The sequence below is a fragment of the Sinohyriopsis cumingii genome, chromosome 8 (genome assembly GCF_028554795.1).
Source record: "Sinohyriopsis cumingii isolate HCF-2022 chromosome 8, ASM2855479v2, whole genome shotgun sequence".
In the NCBI taxonomy this organism is placed as follows: domain Eukaryota; kingdom Metazoa; phylum Mollusca; class Bivalvia; order Unionida; family Unionidae; genus Sinohyriopsis; species Sinohyriopsis cumingii.
The window spans coordinates 113082516-113109057 of NC_142968.1; the positions used below are offsets into that span (position 1 = coordinate 113082516).

General features: G+C 38.9%; 1 protein-coding gene across 4 annotated transcripts in view; it reads right to left on the bottom strand.

The window, feature by feature from the left end:
• The window catches only part of LOC149794397 (uncharacterized), a 71031-nt gene extending 61597 nt beyond the window's left edge, over positions 1-9434 (bottom strand). Inside the window, exons 1-2 of one of the 4 annotated variants that reach the window (XM_089968579.1) lie at positions 9419-9434; positions 8631-8809 (exon numbers count right to left, since the gene is read on the bottom strand). In XM_089968579.1, coding sequence (XP_089824705.1) covers positions 8631-8784 — 154 coding nt within the window. In that variant the 5' untranslated portion in view covers positions 8785-8809; positions 9419-9434. The other 3 variants (XM_089968578.1, XM_089968577.1, XM_089968581.1) reach the window with 3 other exon arrangements.
• Positions 9435-26542: the final 17108 nt, after the last annotated feature.

Sequence of the window (26542 nt, forward strand, 5' to 3'; positions counted from 1 at the left end):
GGCATAAAATACTGTGAATGACAATCAGCTCTCTGCCTGACTAATTATCTGGGATAAAACTGAACCTTTATAAACCCCTTTTCTTATGTTCACTTACATATTGGACCACTATAGGATGTCTGTCTATAAAGGGCCAAATTTGTGGTTATTTTTTGTGTCCTCCATACATAGGTTTCACAGCACTAATCAATACCGTGCATTTGACTTTACAGTAAAGCAATGTACTGAAGATATAATAAGTTTTGGGTAATTACTGATGGTAACTAATAGTTTTCAGTCAATGAAAAGTTGTGTATCAAGCTTCTCAATTTAAATATTCTCTCTCTTCTCTCTCTCTCTCTTAAGCTTAGACGAACTTGACCTGAAAATTATTAAAAGTCACTTATAAAATTTAGCACTGTTTTATCAATTAACTTTTTTTATTCTTTTTTAAGAATAACTTATGTTCTCCATAGCATGTAATTCCAGCATCACTCCAAATCAAAAGGGATAATGAAAGAGTGAATGTTTTCCAAAGCTCAGCTTCTGTTTTCAAGAGCAATGCAATAAAAAGAAAATGTCAGCTTTGAGGGAACAATGATGCAAATCAATAACCAATTGAACAATGTATTCTTGTTATTCAGAAGTAATTTAGCAGGCCATTTTATCCAGGCTGGATTAAGTCAGTTAACATGTCCAATACCACTGCATGGAGTCGGATATCACTGGCTAATGTGACACATATCACAATATTTGTGTTTGTTATTACATGTATCATGATAGTATTGCATACAAAAATACTGCTAAATATAAAAGGGAATTCATACATGCAAAACACTGCATGTATCATGATAGCATTACATACATAAATACTGTTAAATAAACAAGGGAGTTCATACATGCAAAACACTGCATGTATCATGATAGCATTACATACATAAATACTGTTAAATAAACAAGGGAGTTCATACATGCAAAACTAAATGCATCATTGCAGAAATCTAATGTAGGATAGGCTTAATTACAAGAAGGAACTGAAATAAAGAGGTTTGAGGTGTTCTTATTATCCTGAATATGTTTACTGTTGATAAACAAAAATCAATGAAAATACTTAAAGAGATGTATATTAATAATAAATCTATTGTGTAAAATGAAATTCAAAGAGACTAGCAGTTACCTGAATATTGTACTTGTTGGTGCCACAGAAGGACAAGGGCGGTTTTTTACATGGTTTAAGCAACCTCACAAGACAAGAAGAAACTATTCATTTTTGGATAGTTTATACAATTTAATCCAAGTCTTATTCTACTATTGTCAAGTATCAATAGTTTTTGTCTGTATCATGATACATAACTGTGCAAGAAAATATTGTGATCTGTTGATGCATCTATGATGCAGAGCTACATCTACCATATAAACTCACTTACAAGATGAGATTAACTGCAAACTGCACAAACCTTGATCTGCCAATGCATAATGTGACAGCAGAAATGGGTCTGTGCAGTTTGTTAGGAGTAATAAGCAGAATAAAGCAACATAGACCCTGATCTGCAGGTGCATTATGCTACTGCAGATCAGGATCTTTGTTGTTTACAGTTTGACTGGTCATGTAAGCAAATACATATGGTATTCATGCCCATTGAAGACTGAAGCAATAAAAAGTCCACAGTTATTGACTCATCTCTTGTTGGGAAATAAATAAAATATGTAGCTTGTCACAGTTTTTGTCTGGATTCAAATTTATGCTGGTGCCTTATCATCAACTTTTACTGTGAGAGAAATAAATAGCACTTAAATGGATGTAAAGTATACAGGTCAAAGATCAAGGTCAGACCAGCATAGTGAAATGCATTAGATATAATCTGTCTATAATAACTCAAATTATGATCATGGATAAGTCAGAATTGTTTCAGTGCAAGACAAGTGTACCTGCATGAACTTTGTGAAATTAGAAAATGGATTTCTGTTCAACTATATTCATAACTTGACATTAAACTAAGGATTAAAAAATTTTAACTGCCACAAATGGCCCTGTTTTATGAAGAACAAACTTTATGCAAAGAGTCTCTCTCAAACCAGTGGAAAGAAAATAGTCGAAGGAACAAATGGATCCACATGATGGATGTAAAGAAAGTGTACCAGTATACAGCCTAATCTAAAATGTGTCTGATTAATTCTGATTAATTCTTGAGCTATGTCATTTACATGCAAACAGCAGAGATTAAGGCCACAACCTTAACAAGAGAGGCAGAAAACAAACAAAAGCAGTCTATGGCACATTTATGTTTGGCATAATAGATATCAGCAAATATGTTTAATGACTATGTAACAGATCTGTCACATCAAAAATTAATGATCAAGGGCAACAACTCTTTTGGAAATAAAGATCACGAAAGAGATCAAAAAAATGGCAGTCTTTGAAAGCAGCTTACAACCAAACAGTTGTTTTTCCCCCAAGTTTTACTTTGTGGAAGCAACTTTCCATTAGAGGACTCCAAATGGCCAGCAAAAGAGCCATAACATTTCAAAAATACCACACAAACCTGAAACTTTAAATCTACATTCTTCATGTAAAAGTTTATACATTACGCATTGCATTGGAGTATATATATAACATAAAGTTACAGTTAGCCTGGATTCAGGACACACAGTTGAACAGACAGATGATAACAAGACAGTAGTTAATTAGTTGAATAGGGGCTAATTATATCACTCCCACTGTGGGAGATGGTGTGTTTGCTGGCCCACCATGAGACATCACAAACTACAAAAGAAAAATTGACAAGCCCATCCACATCAAATGAAAAACAAAAAAATGAAGAACCATAAAAAAATACTATAGATTTTCATTTACTAACATAACTTGAACTTAAAATAGTTAAAACATAGGCATTTAACAAACAAACAAGATGTGACATGAAAACAGAACAAAAATATGTATATATATATATATATATATATATATATATATATATATATATATATATATATATATATATATATACAAATGTGAATCAATACAGAGCAAAAAATACATAGTACAATAAATGTTTTCTATTTTGCAAAATATTGTTTCTCTTTTGATAGTACAATAAATAATCTACTCAAAATAAATTATGAGCTGAGGAAATTCCAATCAGGACATATATATACAAAGTATTACATACAACTTCACCACAATGACAGCACACTACAAAACATAAACTGGACAAAAAAATACAATCCAAGACAAAGGATCACCAACAGATGTCATAACAGGTGAGGAAACCAACCATATGGTGTGATGCCTGAGAGAAAGAAAGTACAAACTGATTATTCACACAATAAAACTCTGAACCAGGTAATGGAATTCTGGAAACGGGAATCCATGCAAGTATGTCCATATAAAAAAGACACAACCTCAATCAAACAATATTCTTAACTTTTTTACTTGTAATTCTGTTTGATTTGTTTTCTAACAAAACCCACAAGTACAGAAGGGAGAAGGGTATACAAATATACAAAATCCTTTAACTTTGGAACAATGGGTGGGACGGTGGTCACATCATAGGCCTGCTATTTTGTCAATACCTAGAGGTCTCAAGGTGTCCACACAACGAAAAAATATTTTTAAGTGGATCTTACTTTTATATTTTAAATACCAACAAGACATATTAACCTGTATTATATTACAATCCCCACTTTCAAGATTTAGAGATGGTATAAAGTTATATTCAGTCCCATTTTCCAGTTATAATTTAAAGTAAAAAATGAAAATAAAGTTTGCTACATAGTAAATTGAACAAAATAATTCTGTAAAATTTGGATAATAATGGTATAATAAGGGTATACCGGTATGCTTATTTTTGAATTAGTAAGAGTCACATGTGCTTACTGCTGATACATACAAATGATGCACAGTCAGATTCACTCAGTATCATACCCTCGGATCTTACAGAGATTAAAAAACTTTATGATTGCTAAGGATTATTTGGCAACAGCAAAAAAATGAAGTCATTTACACAAGCCACATTAGTTAAAGAATGATGCAAGAAAAAGAAACAACAGACATCATGTCATTCCTTCTTCAAGCCAGGCTCTTGAGCTGTGAACATCATGAATTATAGGGAGTATTTAAACATAGTGGAGCATCAATCTTAATTCTAATGGACTTACAGTAAAGTTATAAAAGTAACTCATTCCTCAGCTATTCCTTGTGACAAAGGCTGTATTTCTGTGCAGAACAACTATATTTGTTTATGTGACAGGATGTGATTTTCAAAAGGAATGTGTTCAGCTAATTCTTCATTATATACAAACATAAAAAAACAAAAGATTTCCTAAGTTTGTGCATCAATACATACACAGATACTGATGTTCTCATAATTATATTCTCTTTCTCTCATTTGTAAATGTAAAAATAATTTTTGTCCACTTCAGCGAAAACTTCATTAAACAAAATCTGATTTTTGTTTTGAGGGGTTTCATGCCTAATTTGAAATACCTGTAGCCACTTGTTGCCTGTGTATACTTTTTTTCAGATGTGTTTACTATCCAGATCCTACAATTAAGACTAAGTAATTGTAACTCCCAACTTTTAACTATTGCAACATGGAGAGTAATACAAATAAGGTAAAACTCTAATAAGTAAAATGGGATTTATTAGACTATTTAGTAGAAAGCAAAAAATTTTAAAATCCTTGCATAAAGCTTTATTGTATTAATGAACTTCGGGAGAAATTTCTGTCTGACACTTCTGGTCAAGAGAGAATAAAGTGACTATATCCCAACCATGCTGACTCATCCAAAACTTATCAGAATGAACTGTCAAGTCTGGGGACTTTTGCAGGTACCCAGGGCTGACAACTGGTCAACAATCTGTCAAATGAATATTTCATAATCATACAAAATTCTTAATTCTAGAAACTGACTCCTGACAAATTATTATCTGGTGGTCTATTTTGGCCCCAAAATGGGTCCTGACACCAGAATCCATAATGAAAGATAGCTACTTTCTTCTGCTGTCAGATCATAAAATTAAAGAAAATTTAAAAAAGAAAATAAGCTGTATATGATTGGTTATAATTTTATAACTGAATTTCAATTAGGATACAGTGACAAAGAACATTACTCAGACAAAACCTTTTGCAACTGACAAATCACTTTCACAATTCAACAAAAGACCCTCTTGCTTTTCACTCTTTTCTGCTACTTAATTTAAGACTATAAAGTCATAACATTTACACTGCTCTAGATACATAGATGTAAATGATAAAATGTGACTGGACATACCAGTACTGTCTAGACATGTGCATCAGTTAGTATTTACTACATATGTGTTCATTTACATGAATACCGACTTTGAAAATGTTTACAGGTAGTAAACTAAACATATCCATCTAGACATGTTGTTGTTGTTGTTGTGGGGTTTAACGCCATTTTTCAGCACACGATAGGCTATACATGGCGGCCAGTATTAATGGTGGAGGAAGAACCCGGGTAAACCCCGGAAAGAACCACCGACCCACGAGAAGCTATCTAGACATGTAAAAAAGCATATCCATTTAGACTTGTAAAAACAGCATATCCATTTAGACATGTAAAAACAGCATATTCATTTATGTAAAAACAGCAGCCTAACTAACTATATTCTTAATTTGTCCTATTTAAGAAAATCCAAGAACTAGTTATTATGTGATCAGTACTTTACAGGGCTGATGACAATTCCCACCAATATTTACAATTCAGCACAGGGCTGAGCAAATTTTTTTTTAGCCACTAGTCCAGGACAAGTGGTTTCAGAAAATTCACTTGTCCCACCTTTCTCTTCACTAGTCCCACCTTACTCTTCACTAGTCCCACCTTACATCTCACTGGTCCCAAAATGGTAATCACTTGCTGAGATTTAATGAGACGTATGTACTTAATCCATAGAAGAAAAAAGAAAAAAAATAATATACAACATAATTATTTCTTAAAAGAATTTAATTTTTTAAAAACATTGGTTGTTATACATTTGGCTTCTTCAGGTTCATGTATATATGTTTTAGCTGATGGATTTGAAAATATGTCCATGTATATTTCTGCCACCTGCACCAGCACTAAGCCAGCAGTTGATAGCTGTGTCTGGGTTAAAGTCATCAAGCTCTGGTCCATTTGCAGAAATGTTCATTAGCATTGTAAACTCTTTTGGTTTAAGGAATTCCTTAAAGAAGTCTTGATTAAGTTCATTGAATTAAATCCTCGTTCACACTCAGAAATAGCTACCGCACACTCAGTATCCGTCTTACATTTTATCCCTCCATTTTCAAACAAATTTACCTTCGCCTAATCGCCGTTATTACCTTCCTTGTGAAAATAATTTAGCAAACTCATTTTATCCACAGAGTAACTATCAGCTTGCTTGACAACTACTTTCTAATGTGATCATAAGATCAATTTTCTCTTTTAAATACGAACTGAAACAGGTCATTAATTAGCATAATTGTTTCGCTTCAAACACAATATCGCATGTGGAAATTAATCATCTGTATATTCAATTATAAATTAAAGAATCATTACTGTCATTTAATCAGTTCATAAAGGAAACCAACACTGATGTCGGTAAAGTACCTTTCATTAATTTAATTCCACTGACTCGCTGGATTAAAATCATAGTGAGCCGCTCGTTATGATCTAGACTGAGTAAACTCATTGCAACAAAACCACTTGCTAATTGATCATACTGGCTTTCTTTTGTTTGACGTGTTTTGATTTGCCGATAATTTGGTCGCTTAGCCCAATATGCAGTCAAGCGGTAACAGGGTGTAAATGTATACATGAAGAGGGGTAGGATCAAGTATTCAGTATGCCCAGAGGGCATGATTGGCCAAATAAAGGCAGATATAGTGATTAAAGAACGAAAATAAGGACAAGCCCGACTTTTTTAAAAAGCACTTGTCCCGGACTAGCGACTTGGAAAATTGTACTTGTCCGACTTCAAAAATGACTAGTCTGGGTCGTCGGGCTATGGGATTTGCTCAGCCCTGCAGCAAATTATTACAAAATAAACTTCAAAGTCATCGTTGTGAACCATTAGGAAAAAACCTGGGAACTATAGTACACTCTAAATTTTTGAAGATAATGACTATCTGAGGTCATGCCAGACTCAAAATTGCAGGGCATGAGAAACTGACTCAACTATGCCAAAGGTCTGGTGATTTTTATAATAAAAGACAAGAGCAACACGACCATGTTTGATCCCTTTATTATTTATAATACCTGAAAAAACATCTAGCATTTGGCCTAAACTCTCCAGATTACAACAATAAAGTAACCAATTAACAGCTTGTCATGTATACACACTAGCCTTAAATCCCATTATGCGGCGACACAACACTGCACTGGTTGCAACAATTGAAGGAACAGTTCCGGTACCCACTAGACTGGTTGTGGCTGGTTTGTTACATACATATCCAACACAGTATTTCAGAATCACATGTACATGTAAGTTAAAGCCATGTGGGCACAAGTTATAGTAAACCAGGCAATCTGTTCCTGATTCATGGGTCACATGCCTTGCTGTACATGCAAAGTTTAGAGCTTTCGATCAAAGTATAAGTGGAGATCTTTATAAGGGTAATGAGCATACATGAGGATAAATATTAAAAATTTACTAATCTTCAAATATCTTGAAAATAAATTGACACATTTCATCAATGAGATCAAAGTTTTCTCAGGCAAATTATTGTTTTTTTCTTATTCCACAAGCCCAGCGGGAATCTCACTTAGAAAACAGGGGGCCCGATCTGAAATTTGGAGGGCCCCTGGTGCTGGGCTATCAGATTTTTTCAGCACTGAACCCATGTGTTAACACCACCAAAGGGCACTATCGACCAATACAGACCTTTGCAACATGAAAGGCCATCAAGTTCTTATGTGTACCAATAATGTATCATATCATAGTCTGTGTATCATGAACCATACAGATACAAGTGTATCATTTCAACCCTATTAATTACCACAATTCTTTCATATTTTCATTGCCAGATACATTGTTTTAAAATAGATTTTCATTGCCATCTTACAGTTTTATCAGTTTTCATGACCTTTGCCACAGTGTATTTTCATTATTTCCATATGAAAAGAGCCAGGGTGGCTTAGAGGGATGATAGTCAAGATTTGGGGGATACAATCAAAAACTATGGACAACCCCATGACCCTATACTCAGCGTGGAACACTACTTCTGTCTAATTTATGTGATATGAAAATCGGGTATAGTAAGACAGATTTTCAAGAATTTATTTGCCTACAAATAATACTAGGCACAAACTCAATCAGTTAAATTATGTACATGAGGGAGACACTGGCCCATAGCACAACAAAATCATTACATCATTTTCCTGGCATCCTTTTTCAAGCTTTCACTGATGAGGGCAACTTCTTCCCACATCAGATCCATGTATGACCCAGGGTTAAATGGATGAATGTAAGTGTATGTGGGTACAGTGAAATTAATGTAAAATTCTTTTAAAAGTAAAGAGCCGTCAAAAGTCTATTGCAGAGTGTACCAAAATGGACAAAGCCCATTTCTGAATAACAGCACCAATGGTTCACCCATAGTCAAGTACAAAACTGGATTCGTCTCAGGTTCTTATTCATTAAAATGAAAAATATCTTTGTATAAACCTACCTTGCCTTACTTTCAGTAACCGTTCAAAATACAGATTTCCAAATTCGTAGATGTTAGCTGGTTGGTTCCTCAGAACTTCACGAGCAAGTCCCTCTAAAATATTCTGAAAGCCTTTAGGAACTCTGAGTTTTGTATTTGAGTAAGGAACGGCCATTGGTACGGTGTTGTGATCTCAGCAGCTGAAAAATAAATTATCAGACTTCTAATTTACATGTACATCTAGGATATGCCTTAAAACACGAGCTGAATTTCTTTCAGTTTATAAGCAGTGGCCATGACAACTGGGTCAAAGGTTAGGGAGGCCGCAAAATGTTTAAAATTTTGCTACCGATTTTTCGCATACAATGGAGTCAGCCTGTATCCATCAAACTCGATCCATTTATCAAAACAAAATGCTAAACCTGGAGAATCTTGTTTCATGAAAGTTAAACTTAGTTTCATTTAGATTTTAGTATTTCAATTTACACAGTACCAATGTCACAGACGACAGCCTTGGTACCTATCGGCGACTCGCTTTCTTCATCGATTAGGATCAAGGAAGTCCGAAACAACAGAGTATTCTCGGCTGTTTCCGTTTCTTTTTACTGTATAAAATAATAATAGTGAGGCCTTCCGATACGATGAGGCTTCTGTGACGTATTTACACGGACTGGTTCCTTATAATATGAGCTACTGAGAACCAAATATAGAATTGCATGTGTGTTATATATAAATATATATCCCAAGAACCAGGCTATGCATTTACATAAAAATTTTTTAAGCAGATTCCGTCCCTTTGAAGTGGTTACTTTGTTCACGAATAATTAGTATGGTTCTCTGCTTTGTACGCGCCCTGCATTCTACTCAGCTATCAAGCATCAAAAGTCCGGCGTTTTTCATGACCAATATTTAGCTGCACTAAAGATGAGTGCAACTGATACGAATCATGCAACAATTCGGGATCTCTTGGTTTTTTGTGCGAGACAAAATTATCCGCAGGATTGACCTCCATGTTGCAAAAAAATAGGCACTAATATTTGAGCCTGCTCTCGATGCCATTGGGCGACAATGTCATTAAGAACAATTCGATGAACTCTAAAAACAAACTCAGTAAAGAGTTACTTTTAAAAATATAAAAAAAATGTATTGCCTTCATATCACCGATATTAAATCATTTTAAACAAAAGGCTAAATTGGTGGCGTTAGATATTTTGTTCTTTTCGTACGTTTTATCAATTGTTTTCATTACTATTATTATTATTATTGTATAAGAGTATATTTCATCGCTCAGATGGGTTAACAAATCTCTTGCCTGACTAGCCAGGTAATATTTCTCTCTCTCTTTCTCTCTCTCTCTCTCTCGTGCCATTTTGGAGAGAGATGTTACTCAAGTGAGTCCAATAGGTTGCCACTTCCATTGATCTCGATTCCTCGAGTTCTACATTTTACAAAATCTGGAGTATAGGTTTTCACCAGGATCAAAGTCGCCATGCAGCACTTGTTCACGTTACATATACATCTGATATTCCTTCTTTACTATGTCATCAATTTCTCGTCAGTTTGTTATATTCGTTGTTCCACAGTTTCAAACGGATGCAGGATTCTCTAAATAAACGTTACTCTGTGCTGCCTTTTTGACGAAACACGTACACTTGTAAGCAGGGAATTGAACTTTGCACACACCTTCCATTTTAAGTTATTTGTTTTGAAGTTCACTTTCTTCGATAAGGACTTTCTTTAATTAATACTGATATTATTGCTAATAATTAAAGTTACACGTTAGAAACCCTTACGGAAATTATTCAGACCAGATGCAGTACTTGTAATCATATAAGAAAATTAACAGTACGGCCACATTGCAAAATCTTCATCGCCAATCCCAAATGTCAGGGCGTTTATATTTGTCTTATCAATGAAAAGTAATAGTGAATTAAGTTATGAACAAATGTTACAACAGGTATAATGTACGGTTTATGTAAAGAAAGAGCATCCAAACTTTCTTTTGGAGAAGTGACGAAACTTGGACTTCGGTCAAATTATACTCTGCTGAAATTCGGATCTTGTATCTTAAAAAAGTCTTCAAGCTGAGATTGTACATTATCTCGCATATGATACTTCGAAACTGGTTAGTAGTATATGGGGTCACCCTAGCGTCAAGTGGACTTACCATGCAAAAACAGTCGATTCACTCTGGCGTCAAGGGGAATTTAACATGGGAAATTTTAACATGGATGGAACTGTAGAGCGTCAAGGGGAATTGAACATGGAAATTGAACAGGACCGGTACTTTAACGTCAATGGGACTTTAACGTTAAAATATGGGGTTTGCACTTTGTCGTAAATGGAAATTGAACATGGGAATATCACCTGGATGTCAATGGGAATTGAACTTTGGGTGACGTCATGAGGTTTATAGGGTCAAAACATTTTATAGGGATTTTAATGTATTTGTAAGGACAAAGGGTAGATAGGGACAAACATACCAATACACATTTAAACACACAGAAAAGACGACAGAAATGTTCTAAAACAAACCTCACAGAGAGAATAATGGCTCAAAAAAGAAAAGTCTATTGTATGGGTTCAAAACATTTATTCAAGTATATACATGGGCTCTCTGGCCTGTGCTTTGGTCTAAGCACTATCCATTTAATACATAAACATTTCTACATCAAACAAACCTATTTACTAGTTATTTAGTTCTTGGCTCTAGTAAACCTGTTTACATTTAATGTTCATTTATAAGAAAAAGCTAACACAAAACAAGTAACATGCAATCAAATAGGACAAAGTTCATGTTTCTCTCTCTCTCTATTCGTCTCACACGTTGTTAAAAATCTGGTCAGCTAGCACTTGTGTCCCAGCGTAGATATTTCCCATCACTTAATCCGTTTCATTCATAAATCGGCTGTTATATCCATCGTGCTAGGAACACTTATCAGTAAGCAGATCAAGTGCAGTCATCGTCTTCTTCCCATGGAGGTACAATGTATACCATATGAATGGTTACTTTTCCTTCGTTGATGTCAAATTTTCCTCTCATCGACTGCACGTCTTCAATAGCCCTAAAAAGTTTGGACGAAGTTATTTCTGCAGGTGTGCTAAATCCGAGACATACAGGTGAGTTCAAACTGTCGCGATACATAGATAGGCTCAAACGACCTCGATCTTTGACTTGGCAATGACATTTGAGTTCCTCTAACAGTGAGTCAAGTAGGTCCGTAATGAAACCTGCTACTTCCTCGGCTGAAATGTCAGACGCGAAGTCTCTAAATTTCACCGTGTAGGTGTAAGTTGTCGTTCTAAATTTTCTTGAGGTCGCTGTCTGAGTCATTTGGATGCTAAAATACTCCTGTAGGTCTACTGAATCCTTTCCCTTCTTGGACGCACTTTGCTGTGACGGTATGGTAGTGAAACAGGTCAGTGATGTTTGTTCCTTCTCTTTTTTCATCTGCGTAGAGTGATTCATCTTTCTCGTTGCTTGTCCTCGCAATGAAGTGTCGTTCTTGGAAGTAGTCCCTTTTTATACTGGGTGATATCAGTATGTCCATAAGGTAAAGTTTTGTGGTCTGGAAGTTTCACTAGCTGCACGTAGTTTGTCATGGCGTTAGTACATAAATAACTAAGATGTGTTACTGCATTGGTGATGTGATAGTGAGGCAAAGAATCACACCTGAGTTTCTCGTTGGACTTGAGTCTTACGCTCTATACTTGCTGTTTGAAGGGATTCATTTTTTCTCAATTGGTCTTAGTAGTGACAATGAACTGTTGGTCTTGGACGTTGTCCTTTTTTATATGCTGACCAATATTGATGTGACCGTACGGCAAAGTAAAGTGGTTGGGAAGTCGCACTCGCTTCTGGTACACGATTTGATAGACTTTTTCCAAGGGTCGACTGACGATGTGGTGAGTGGGTAAACGTACAATCTTGTTCGGCTGGTAGGTGGTCACTTTAAAATTTGCATCCTCTCCAGACTGCAATGCTTCTTTCAATACGCCAAAGTTGACCACACGACTGGTACGATAATTCAGAGTCAATCCTTTCACTTTACACTCTGTGTGCACTTCTCCTTGTGGGTCCCGGTATTCGTAGCCGTAATTTTTAGGACCGCCACTCGCGAAACTTAGAATCTTGTCGTCAGGATGTTCGTCTGTCCAGGCTCCTAAACGGTCTCCTTCGATGTTAGGGTGTTGCTGACCCGGTCGATCGATGTAGATGCAACTGTCCGTGTCAAAGTACAGGACGCGATCCCCTAACAGTTCTAAAGCTTCGTACAATTTTAAGCGAGCATGAGCTGTCACGTAAGCCGCAATGATGACATTTCCAAAAGGGTCGTCTTGTACAAAGTCCAGATCTTCTTCGTAATTGACCAAGATTAAATTCTCTCGAACGACGTCCACGTGTTTCATGTATTTGGTTTTGTCGTGAATCATCTGGAAGTAGCGGGAAGGTTCTGTCAAATATTCCGTCTTGGGTAAACACGGTCGTTGTGCCATTTTACCCCACAAGCAATTTAACATCACTTTGGCAAACGATCGCCTGCCTTCGTTTTTCTCGATGTGGTCTAAAGTGATGCCTTCTTGTTCCCGGTATTTCTCTTTGAATTTTATTTGGTCTTCGGGAGTGTGACACCAGGAAGGATAGCCGCTGGCTTCTTGCTTCAGTTTCAAAAAGGCATCCACGTAGTCTGCGAAAATGCCTTTCTGAGTAGGGTAACCCTTGTGGTATTGTTGTGTCTTGGGAAAGTGGCAAATTTCGTACACTTCTAACAGTTGGTATCCCATGTCCATAGCTTTGAACAATTCTACGCTGACCCAGGTTCCCGTCAAGGCCCGTTCTTCCTGGGTGTGCTGACAAGGATGATCTTGGTTGCACGTTTCGGCACAAGTACGGCACAAGGGAAACATCAGTTTGCCTTGACAATGGTGAGGTAAGACGGGACGGTATAGGTTCGTGGGAGGCAAAACTTTGCACTTGATCAAGCCTTCGTATTGTCGAATGTTGACCAGGTCGATGTGTTCCGTCAGCAATCGCGGGTGCCCTGTAGGAAAGCGACAGTATTTGCACACGTAGGGATACAGCGAACACACATCCAAGTATTTGATTTCTTCTCCTTTCTCTTCGTCGGCTTGGTACAGCAAACAGGTGGCATTGGTCCTTCCTCCGTACAAACTATCCCTCAGGTTCAACGGGTCCATGAACTGGTAACTTTCCACGACACGTTTAAACTCGGGATCGATTTTCAAACGGTGATCGTATTCGTGTTCCCACATTTCCACCACTTGGTATCCTTGCTGTTCTAACTTCAAGCGTCGCTGACAAGTGTCCTGGTACAGGTCTTCCATGGTCCGTTGTAAAAACTGATTTTTAGTGTCACGGTCAGGGTAGCAGACGGGACATCCGTGAAATAAGCAACCGTTAAACTCATACACGATCTTGGGGTTTTTTAAGTCCCAGCCATCGACCGAATACGTTCCGATGGTCCTTTCGCCTCCTCCGTTGCGGGCATGCTGAATCCATTTGCCTTCCTTGTCGCACAAGTAATGTAACCAGCGTAGGGCTTTGACCGAGTATTGACGCTTGACATAGTTGGTCGTTTGAGGACTGATGACAGCCACGGTCTTTTGAGGCATGAATCGTTGGCGGTACACTAAGGAACACGCTTTGGCAATGGTGCAAGCTTCTTTCAAAGGATCGACCCCTCCGTGTTCCATGAACAGTTCTCGAAATTTTCCACAGCAACGTCGTAAAATGTCCACGTCGGAACGACAATACTTTAACATTTCTTCCTGAAAGTCGAAGGGGTCAGAGGCATGAGCCTGGTACCAAGCGTAGAAATCTTCTCGTTGTTCGGTACGCATGTTGTCGGGGTCGTAATAGTGAGCCTCAGGCAAATGGGGTAGAACGGCATGTTGATTGGCTTCCGTATTGAAAAAGTGTGGAAAGTACCCTTTAGCCATTTCTGTCATTCCAAACGTTTTAGGCATTCGACTCAAAGGCATGGCCAAGTAACTCATCGAATCTTTAAACTGCACTTGTCCCACTTGCATGAAAATGATTTTGGCTCCGTTCAAAGTGACTTTAGGACGTTCGGTGCCATGTTCCGTATAGTACCTCAAAAGAAACTGTCCATCGTATCCGGAGAAATTGTGAGCCATCACTGTGGCATGGCGATGACAATCTCGGTAACGTTCGATGTCCTCTTTGCTCCATGTCTTGTCGATGGGGTCTAAGACCCATTTGGCAAAATCGTCTAGCGTCTTTGGTCCTCGAAAGATTTTTTCACGCCCTCCAGGAATTTTGCTGCAGTGAGGGCAATAACTGAAGATAGGTTCTTGAATACACTTCTCGCACGCTCGATGAGCCACGCAGAAATTAGGAATGTGAATGCCAGTCTCTTGCATGCATTCGAAATCGAAAAAGATGAAATTGCCTTTCCTCTTGTGACCGTCCTCTTTCTCTGGTGGGGGTTGGTATTTTTGCACGTAACATTGGTGTTCCAAGTCCACGATGTGGTGACAAATGTGACATTTTTTCTTTCCTGAACATACGTGTGCCTTGACACTATTGGTACGTATGCCTTGTCCACACGCGGGGCACAATCTCAGCAGTTGACAAGCGCATTTCTTCTGTGAACCTTGCGTCTTCAAATGTTGTTGGTAACAGGTAGGGCTGACAAACGTGCGCAGACAAGTTGAACAAGGCACTGGTTCTTCGCTCAGACAGGGTTGAGAGGCCAAACATCCTGAGCATTTCCATCCACAATGTTTGTGTTGCTCTCGATTATTATAACCATAGTCACATTTCTCACAATAATAAACATATCCCAGGAATCCAGTGATACTGGTAATGGTATCGAAATGTTCATCGTGATGATAAAGGTGAATGTATTTTCCGTCCTTAAAATGTTGGCCTCGAAACAACAGAGGCCCGCGCATTTCTTGAGGGTGCACTTTCAAGGTGTAGCGTGGAGCTAGGGCATCTTGCAATTTTTGCATCTCAGGAATGCCACAGGGTGTGTCTTTGGACAGTCCGGCTTGTTGTAACAGGAGTTCTGCTTCATTTCGTTGTTTGGCTCGGTCGGATTGTTGAATAGTTTTCCAGGTTCTTTTCCATTCTACCGTGTCGTTCTTGTTGGCATAGGTTCGTCCCACCACGATGGCACGGGCTAAACACATCTGGTCATGAGGGTTGTTAATTCGGACGAGACTTGTTTTGGTGTTGCGAAGGTCGTCCACCAATAAGACCTTTTTGCGTCCTGTCCCTTGAGGAAGAGAGACGTGAGCCATTTTCAGTGTGGCTTTACCATTGGTGATGTCAAACTTGTCATTGGATTGTTGCACCTATTGTATCTTGTCCATGACTTTGGAAGGGGTCAGTTCTGCGGGTCTGCTAAACTCGATCCAAACAGGGGATTTCAAGCTGTCGTGTTGTATGGATAGTGTCAAGCGATCGTCTTCTTTGGGTTGACATTGTCGCTTGAGTGTGGTGAGCAAAGAATCCCACATCTCGGTGATGAACCCTTCTGCTTTCTCCAACGGTACGTCGGACTTGAAATCTTTAAACTTCACCGTGTAGGTGTAAGCCGTGGTTCTAAATTTTCTAGAGGAGCGCTTTTCCGTCTCTCGAATGTGATAGTACTTTTCAGGGTTGACTGGTGAACTTTGGTTTGGAGTAGACTCTCTCTGTCTGGTCGCAGACGTGGAAGGTGTTGGTTCAGGTTCGCTCATGTCTTCTATTTGAGCGAACACTTCTTTTCGTGTGTGAGGCGATACGTCACTTCGCTGCCTCTTACGTTCTTCTTCTCTCTCACTGAAATCGTGCGATCGTTTCATCTCGATTGCTGATTCAGAAATGATTTAACCAAGTTCATTCTTTCCATATATACCCTCTCTACCTCTCGTTGTGACAATGACTTGGTATATTTCACAAGGCAAGTGAAAGCCAAGCATATAGGAACCCAACGACAGCGTTGCGTCTTAAACACCTCATGCATCTTGACGACCCTTCGATTCAAACCCTACCACGAAAGAAAATAGTTGCAAGAAAAATAAAACAGACAGTTGGTGTCTTCAAGAGAGCTAGAGACGGCACTGTGTCGCTGGGACACGTACGTACGTACTCCAGAAAACTACGCTACTCGACAACGTGAGTGTTCTTGTCAAAATGTTTGAATAAGATTAAAAATGTTTGTCAGTTTCAAAACGCGAACCAGTACTGTGTCCGTTTAATATTTGATGTGGCAAGAAGAAATGGTACAATACGCAACAAAGGGTTTGTACGTTTACACTCCAATCTATCTGTACTGCAATGGTAACAGCGCTCTTGCGTTGGCATTATTTTGCCACACTACCTTAAAAGAAACCCCAATGCATCACTCATCATAAACGATTTCATTGGCTATGCTTATTTTCTTACCGCTTTCGCTTCGAATTGACTTCAGTACCTTTTCGCACAGCGACAAGATCGGACGTGTTTTTTTATTCTGCGTCTGGTCGCTACACTACTTGCCCTGAATTTACAACCAAACAATGTGTTACACATTGTAATTGACTTCATTGGCTAACCGATATTTTCCACTTCTGCCTCTGTTGATGTGAGTGTGCTTGTCAAAATGTTTGAATAAGATTAAAAATGTTTGTCAGTTTCAAAACGCGAACCAGTACTGTGGCCGTTTAATATTTGATGTGGCATGAAGAAATGGTACAATACGCAACAAAGGGTTTGTATGTTTACACTCCAATCTGTCTGCACTGCAATGGTAACAGCGCTCTTGCGTTGGCATTATTTTGCCACACTACCTTAAAAGAAACCCCAATGCATCACTCATCATAAACGATTTCATTGGCTAAACTTATTTTCTTACCGCTTTCGCTTCGAATTGACTTCAGTACCTTTTTGCACAGCGACAAGATCGGACGTGCTTTTTTTTATTCTGCGGCTGGTCGCTACACTACTGTCAACAAGCCCTGAATTTACAACCAAACAATGTGTTACACATTGTAAGTGACTTCATTGGCTAACCGATATTTTACAATTCTGTCTCTATTGATGTGAGTGTGCTTGTCAAAATGTTTGAGTAAGATTAAAAATGTTTGTTAGTTTCAAAACGCGAACCAGTACTGTGGCCGTTTAATATTTGACGTGGCAAGAAGAAATGGTACAATACGCAACAAAGGGTTTGTACGTTTACACTCCAATCTGTCTGCACTGCAATGGTAATAGCACACTTGCGTTGGTATTATTTTGCCACACTACCTTTAATAAAACCCCAATGCATCACTCATCATAAACGATTTCATTGGCTATACTTATTTTCTTACCGCTTTCGCTTCGAATTGACTTCAGTACCTTTTCGCACAGCGACAAGATCGGACGTGCTTTTTTATTCTGCGTCTGGTCGCTACACTACCTGCCCTGAATTTACAACCAAACAATGTGTTACACATTGTAATTGACTTCATTGGCTAACCGATATTTTACACTTCTGTCTCTGTTGATGTGAGTGTGCTTGTCAAAATGTTTGAGTAAGATTAAAAATGTTTGTTAGTTTCAAAACGCGAACCAGTACTGTGGCCGTTTAATATTTGATGTGGCAAGAAGAAATGATACAATACGCAACAAAGGGTTTGTATGTTTATACTCCAATCTGTCTGCACTGCAATGGTAACAGCGATCTTGCGTTGGCATTATTTTGCCACACTACCTTAAAAGAAACCCCAATGCATCACTCATCATAAACGATTTCATTGGCTAAACTTATTTTCTTACCGCTTTCGCTTCGAATTGACTTCAGTACCTTTTTGCACAGCAACAAGATCGGGCGTGTTTTTTTTTATTCTGCGGCTGGTCGCTACACTACTGTCAACAAGCCCTGAATTTACAACCAAACAATGTGTTACACATTGTAAGTGACTTCATTGGCTAACCGATATTTTACAATTCTGTCTCTATTGATGTGAGTGTGCTTGTCAAAATGTTTGAGTAAGATTAAAAATGTTTGTCAGTTTCAAAACGCGAACCAGTACTGTGGCCGTTTAATATTTGACGTGGCAAGAAGAAATGGTACAATACGCAACAAAGGGTTTGTACGTTTACACTCCAATCTGTCTGCACTGCAATGGTAATAGCACACTTGCGTTGGTATTATTTTGCCACACTACCTTTAATAAAACCCCAATGCATCACTCATCATAAACGATTTCATTGGCTATACTTATTTTCTTACCGCTTTCGCTTCGAATTGACTTCAGTACCTTTTCGCACAGCGACAAGATCGGACGTGTATTTTTATTCTGCGTCTGGTTGCTACTCTACTTGCCCTGAATTTACAATCAAACAATGTGTTACACATTGTAAGTGACTTCATTGGTCAGTCGATATTTTCCACCGCCTTAGCTTCAAATTGGTTTCATTTGTTATTCGCACCGTGAGATGATCAGACACGTTTTTCTGTACCTGACCATTAGTCACTTCACAAACAATAAAACTAAAACACAAATGATCACGCCATGAGCGGCTCATGGAAATTATGTTAGTCATGTTACGAAATATAGCACGACTTGTTTGGATGTACTTTTCTGTGGTCACTCTTTAATTATATGCGTCTTCAGTTCACTCTTGTGATATTTTTTGTAAAGGGTGTATTTTTTCTATGGATGTGATTGTGTTATGTTCTATATGTTCTTTTATGTTTTCAGTGATTTTACTTTATATCTATATTTTAATTTAGATGTATAGACTATGTAGTCTGAAATAAAGAATTCTTATCTTATCTTATGTAAATGGAATGAGTGTTTCTTTGAAACTTTCATAAGGAAAATGTGCCATAAAAACAAACGTACGTGTCGTCATATTTTTAAAGTAGGAATACATGATCTCTCTCTCTCTCATTGTAGTTTTGATTTATACCCTAATGGAATATGTTCCCGTTTGAAGATACCTCTCCAAAATTGTGATCAGTAGTCACCATAATTACGTGAACTGTTCGTCATGTCATTTTTTTCAAAAGTTTACACTCTAAAAAATTGTAGAACGATTTTTTTTCTTCCAGCAGTAAATTTTTGTATGAAATAAAAGCTTGAGTTTGCACAATTCTGGTATCTTAACTTTATCCGGTTTTGGAACTGCAATATGTCACGCAATTTTTTTCTTTTAACGTTAGATTTACAGTTTTTCAGAAAAAAGACAATCACACGGCTTTTTAAGAATGAAACAAATGACATTGCACTGTATAACCCTGCCTATGGTTAACTCTGAATTCTAAAGCCAAAACATGGGTTCAGGAAAAAATGTAACAATGTTCGTCCTATATTCTCTCAGTTTACACTGAGGATAGGACGAACATTGTTACATTTTTTCCTGAACCCATGTTTTGGCTTTAAAATTCAGAGTTAACCATAGGCAGGGTTATACAGTGCAATGTCATTTGTTTCATTCTTAAAAAGCTGTGTGATTGTCTTTTTTCTGAAAAACTGTAAATCTAACGTTAAAAGAAAAAAATTGCGTGACATATTGCAGTTCCAAAACCGGATAAAGTTAAGATACCAGAATTGTGCAAACTCAAGCTTTTATTTCATACAAAAATTTACTGCTGGAAGAAAAAAAATCGTTCTACAATTTTTTAGAGTGTAAACTTTTGAAAAAAATGACATGACGAACAGTTCACGTAATTATGGTGACTACTGATCACAATTTTGGAGAGGTATCTTCAAACGGGAACATATTCCATTACGGTATAAATCAAAACTACAATGAGAGAGAGAGAGATCATGTATTCCTACTTTAAAAATATGACGACACGTACGTTTGTTTTTATGGCACATTTTCCTTATGAAAGTTTCAAAGAAACACTCATTCCATTTACATAAGATAAGATAAGAATTCTTTATTTCAGACTACATAGTCTATACATCTAAATTAAAATATAGATATAAAGTAAAATCACTGAAAACATAAAAGAACATATAGAACATAACACAATCACATCCATAGAAAAAATACACCCTTTACAAAAAATATCACAAGAGTGAACTGAAGACGCATGTAATTAAAGAGTGACCACAGAAAAGTACATCCAAACAAGTCGTGCTATATTTCGTAACATGACTAACATAATTTCCATGAGCCGCTCATGGCGTGATCATTTGTGTTTTAGTTTTATTGTTTGTGAAGTGACTAATGGTCAGGTACAGAAAAACGTGTCTGATCATCTCACGGTGCGAATAACAAGTGAAACCAATTTGAAGCTAAGGCGGTGGAAAATATCGACTGACCAATGAAGTCACTTACAAGGTGTAACACATTGTTTGATTGTAAATTCAGGGCAAGTAGAGTAGCGACCAGCCGCAGAATAAAAGAACACGTCCGATCTTGTCGCTGTGCGAAAAGGTACTGAAGTCAATTCGAAGCGAAAGCGGTAAGAAAATAAGTTTAGCCAATGAAATCGTTTATGATGAGTGATGCATTGGGGTTTCTTTTAAGGTAGTGTGGCAAAATAATGCCAACGCAAGAGCGCTGTTACCATTGCAGTGCAGACAGATTGGAGTATAAACATACAAACCCTTTGTTGCGTATTGTATCATTTCTTCTTGCCACATCAAATATTAAACGGCCACAGTACTGGTTCGCGTTTTGAAACTAACAAACATTTTTAATCTTACTCAAACATTTTGACAAGCACACTCACATCAACAGAGACAGAAGTGTAAAATATCGGTTAGCCAATGAAGTCAATTACAATGTGTAACACATTGTTTGGTTGTAAATTCAGGGCAAGTAGTGTAGCGACCAGACGCAGAATAAAAAAGCACGTCCGATCTTGTCGCTGTGCGAAAAGGTACTGAAGTCAATTCGAAGCGAAAGCGGTAAGAAAATAAGTATAGCCAATGAAATCGTTTATGATGAGTGATGCATTGGGGTTTTATTAAAGGTAGTGTGGCAAAATAATACCAACGCAAGTGTGCTATTACCATTGCAGTGCAGACAGATTGGAGTGTAAACGTACAAACCCTTTGTTGCGTATTGTACCATTTCTTCTTGCCACGTCAAATATTAAACGGCCACAGTACTGGTTCGCGTTTTGAAACTGACAAACATTTTTAATCTTACTCAAACATTTTGACAAGCACACTCACATCAATAGAGACAGAATTGTAAAATATCGGTTAGCCAATGAAGTCACTTACAATGTGTAACACATTGTTTGGTTGTAAATTCAGGGCTTGTTGACAGTAGTGTAGCGACCAGCCGCAGAATAAAAAAAAACACGTCCGATCTTGTCGCTGTGCAAAAAGGTACTGAAGTCAATTCGAAGCGAAAGCGGTAAGAAAATAAGTTTAGCCAATGAAATCGTTTATGATGAGTGATGCATTGGGGTTTCTTTTAAGGTAGTGTGGCAAAATAATGCCAACGCAAGAGCGCTGTTACCATTGCAGTGCAGACAGATTGGAGTGTAAACATACAAACCCTTTGTTGCGTATTGTACCATTTCTTCATGCCACATCAAATATTAAACGGCCACAGTACTGGTTCGCGTTTTGAAACTGACAAACATTTTTAATCTTATTCAAACATTTTGACAAGCACACTCACATCAACAGAGGCAGAAGTGGAAAATATCGGTTAGCCAATGAAGTCAATTACAATGTGTAACACATTGTTTGGTTGTAAATTCAGGGCAAGTAGTGTAGCGACCAGACGCAGAATAAAAAAACACGTCCGATCTTGTCGCTGTGCGAAAAGGTACTGAAGTCAATTCGAAGCGAAAGCGGTAAGAAAATAAGCATAGCCAATGAAATCGTTTATGATGAGTGATGCATTGGGGTTTCTTTTAAGGTAGTGTGGCAAAATAATGCCAACGCAAGAGCGCTGTTACCATTGCAGTACAGATAGATTGGAGTGTAAACGTACAAACCCTTTGTTGCGTATTGTACCATTTCTTCTTGCCACATCAAATATTAAACGGACACAGTACTGGTTCGCGTTTTGAAACTGACAAACATTTTTAATCTTATTCAAACATTTTGACAAGAACACTCACGTTGTCGAGTAGCGTAGTTTTCTGGAGTACGTACGTACGTGTCCCAGCGACACAGTGCCGTCTCTAGCTCTCTTGAAGACACCAACTGTCTGTTTTATTTTTCTTGCAACTATTTTCTTTCGTGGTAGGGTTTGAATCGAAGGGTCGTCAAGATGCATGAGGTGTTTAAGACGCAACGCTGTCGTTGGGTTCCTATATGCTTGGCTTTCACTTGCCTTGTGAAATATACCAAGTCATTGTCACAACGAGAGGTAGAGAGGGTATATATGGAAAGAATGAACTTGGTTAAATCATTTCTGAATCAGCAATCGAGATGAAACGATCGCACGATTTCAGTGAGAGAGAAGAAGAACGTAAGAGGCAGCGAAGTGACGTATCGCCTCACACACGAAAAGAAGTGTTCGCTCAAATAGAAGACATGAGCGAACCTGAACCAACACCTTCCACGTCTGCGACCAGACAGAGAGAGTCTACTCCAAACCAAAGTTCACCAGTCAACCCTGAAAAGTACTATCACATTCGAGAGACGGAAAAGCGCTCCTCTAGAAAATTTAGAACCACGGCTTACACCTACACGGTGAAGTTTAAAGATTTCAAGTCCGACGTACCGTTGGAGAAAGCAGAAGGGTTCATCACCGAGATGTGGGATTCTTTGCTCACCACACTCAAGCGACAATGTCAACCCAAAGAAGACGATCGCTTGACACTATCCATACAACACGACAGCTTGAAATCCCCTGTTTGGATCGAGTTTAGCAGACCCGCAGAACTGACCCCTTCCAAAGTCATGGACAAGATACAATAGGTGCAACAATCCAATGACAAGTTTGACATCACCAATGGTAAAGCCACACTGAAAATGGCTCACGTCTCTCTTCCTCAAGGGACAGGACGCAAAAAGGTCTTATTGGTGGACGACCTTCGCAACACCAAAACAAGTCTCGTCCGAATTAACAACCCTCATGACCAGATGTGTTTAGCCCGTGCCATCGTGGTGGGACGAACCTATGCCAACAAGAACGACACGGTAGAATGGAAAAGAACCTGGAAAACTATTCAACAATCCGACCGAGCCAAACAACGAAATGAAGCAGAACTCCTGTTACAACAAGCCGGACTGTCCAAAGACACACCCTGTGGCATTCCTGAGATGCAAAAATTGCAAGATGCCCTAGCTCCACGCTACACCTTGAAAGTGCACCCTCAAGAAATGCGCGGGCCTCTGTTGTTTCGAGGCCAACATTTTAAGGACGGAAAATACATTCACCTTTATCATCACGATGAACATTTCGATACCATTACCAGTATCACTGGATTCCTGGGATATGTTTATTATTGTGAGAAATGTGACTATGGTTATAATAATCGAGAGCAACACAAACATTGTGGATGGAAATGCTCAGGATGTTTGGCCTCTCAACCCTGTCTGAGCGAAGAACCAGTGCCTTGTTCAACTTGTCTGCGCACGTTTGTCAGCCCTACCTGTTACCAACAACATTTGAAGACGCAAGGTTCACAGAAGAAATGCGCTTGTCAACTGCTGAGATTGTGCCCCGCGTGTGGACAAGGCATACGTACCAATAGTGTCAAGGCACACGTATGTTCAGGAAAGAAAAAATGTCACATTTGTCACCACATCGTGGACTTGGAACACCAATGTTACGTGCAAAAATACCAACCCCCACCAGAGAAAGAGGACGGTCACAAGAGGAAAGGCAATTTCATCTTTTTCGATTTCGAATGCATGCAAGAGACTGGCATTCACATTCCTAATTTCTGCGTGGCTCATCGAGCGTGCGAGAAGTGTATTCAAGAACCTATCTTCAGTTATTGCCCTCACTGCAGCAAAATTCCTGGAGGGCGTGAAAAAATCTTTCGAGGACCAAAGACGCTAGACGATTTTGCCAAATGGGTCTTAGACCCCATCGACAAGACATGGAGCAAAGAGGACATCGAACGTTACCGAGATTGTCATCGCCATGCCACAGTGATGGCTCACAATTTCTCCGGATACGATGGACAGTTTCTTTTGAGGTACTATACGGAACATGGCACCGAACGTCCTAAAGTCACTTTGAACGGAGCCAAAATCATTTTCATGCAAGTGGGACAAGTGCAGTTTAAAGATTCGATGAGTTACTTGGCCATGCCTTTGAGTCGAATGCCTAAAACGTTTGGAATGACAGAAATGGCTAAAGGGTACTTTCCACACTTTTTCAATACGGAAGCCAATCAACATGCCGTTCTACCCCATTTGCCTGAGGCTCACTATTACGACCCCGACAACATGCGTACCGAACAACGAGAAGATTTCTACGCTTGGTACCAGGCTCATGCCTCTGACCCCTTCGACTTTCAGGAAGAAATGTTAAAGTATTGTCGTTCCGACGTGGACATTTTACGACGTTGCTGTGGAAAATTTCGAGAACTGTTCATGGAACACGGAGGGGTCGATCCTTTGAAAGAAGCTTGCACCATTGCCAAAGCGTGTTCCTTAGTGTACCGCCAACGATTCATGCCTCAAAAGACCGTGGCTGTCATCAGTCCTCAAACGACCAACTATGTCAAGCGTCAATACTCGGTCAAAGCCCTACGCTGGTTACATTACTTGTGCGACAAGGAAGGCAAATGGATTCAGCATGCCCGCAACGGAGGAGGCGAAAGGACCATCGGAACGTATTCGGTCGATGGCTGGGACTTAAAAAACCCCAAGATCGTGTATGAGTTTAACGGTTGCTTATTTCACGGATGTCCCGTCTGCTACCCTGACCGTGACACTAAAAATCAGTTTTTACAACGGACCATGGAAGACCTGTACCAGGACACTTGTCAGCGACGCTTGAAGTTAGAACAGCAAGGATACCAAGTGGTGGAAATGTGGGAACACGAATACGATCACCGTTTGAAAATCGATCCCGAGTTTAAACGTGTCGTGGAAAGTTACCAGTTCATGGACCCGTTGAACCCGAGGGATAGTTTGTACGGAGGAAGGACCAATGCCACCTGTTTGCTGTACCAAGCCGACGAAGAGAAAGGAGAAGAAATCAAATACTTGGATGTGTGTTCGCTGTATCCCTACGTGTGCAAATACTGTCGCTTTCCTACAGGGCACCCGCGATTGCTGACGGAACACATCGACCTGGTCAACATTCGACAATACGAAGGCTTGATCAAGTGCAAAGTTTTGCCTCCCACGAACCTATACCGTCCCGTCTTACCTCACCATTGTCAAGGCAAACTGATGTTTCCCTTGTGCCGTACTTGTGCCGAAACGTGCAACCAAGATCATCCTTGTCAGCACACCCAGGAAGAACGGGCCTTGACGGGAACCTGGGTCAGCGTAGAATTGTTCAAAGCTATGGACATGGGATACCAACTGTTAGAAGTGTACGAAATTTGCCACTTTCCCAAGACACAACAATACCACAAGGGTTACCCTACTCAGAAAGGCATTTTCGCAGACTACGTGGATGCCTTTTTGAAACTGAAGCAAGAAGCCAGCGGCTATCCTTCCTGGTGTCACACTCCCGAAGACCAAATAAAATTCAAAGAGAAATACCGGGAACAAGAAGGCATCACTTTAGACCACATCGAGAAAAACGAAGGCAGGCGATCGTTTGCCAAAGTGATGTTAAATTGCTTGTGGGGTAAAATGGCACAACGACCGTGTTTACCCAAGACGGAATATTTGACAGAACCTTCCCGCTACTTCCAGATGATTCACGACAAAACCAAATACATGAAACACGTGGACGTCGTTCGAGAGAATTTAATCTTGGTCAATTACGAAGAAGATCTGGACTTTGTACAAGACGACCCTTTTGGAAATGTCATCATTGCGGCTTACGTGACAGCTCATGCTCGCTTAAAATTGTACGAAGCTTTAGAACT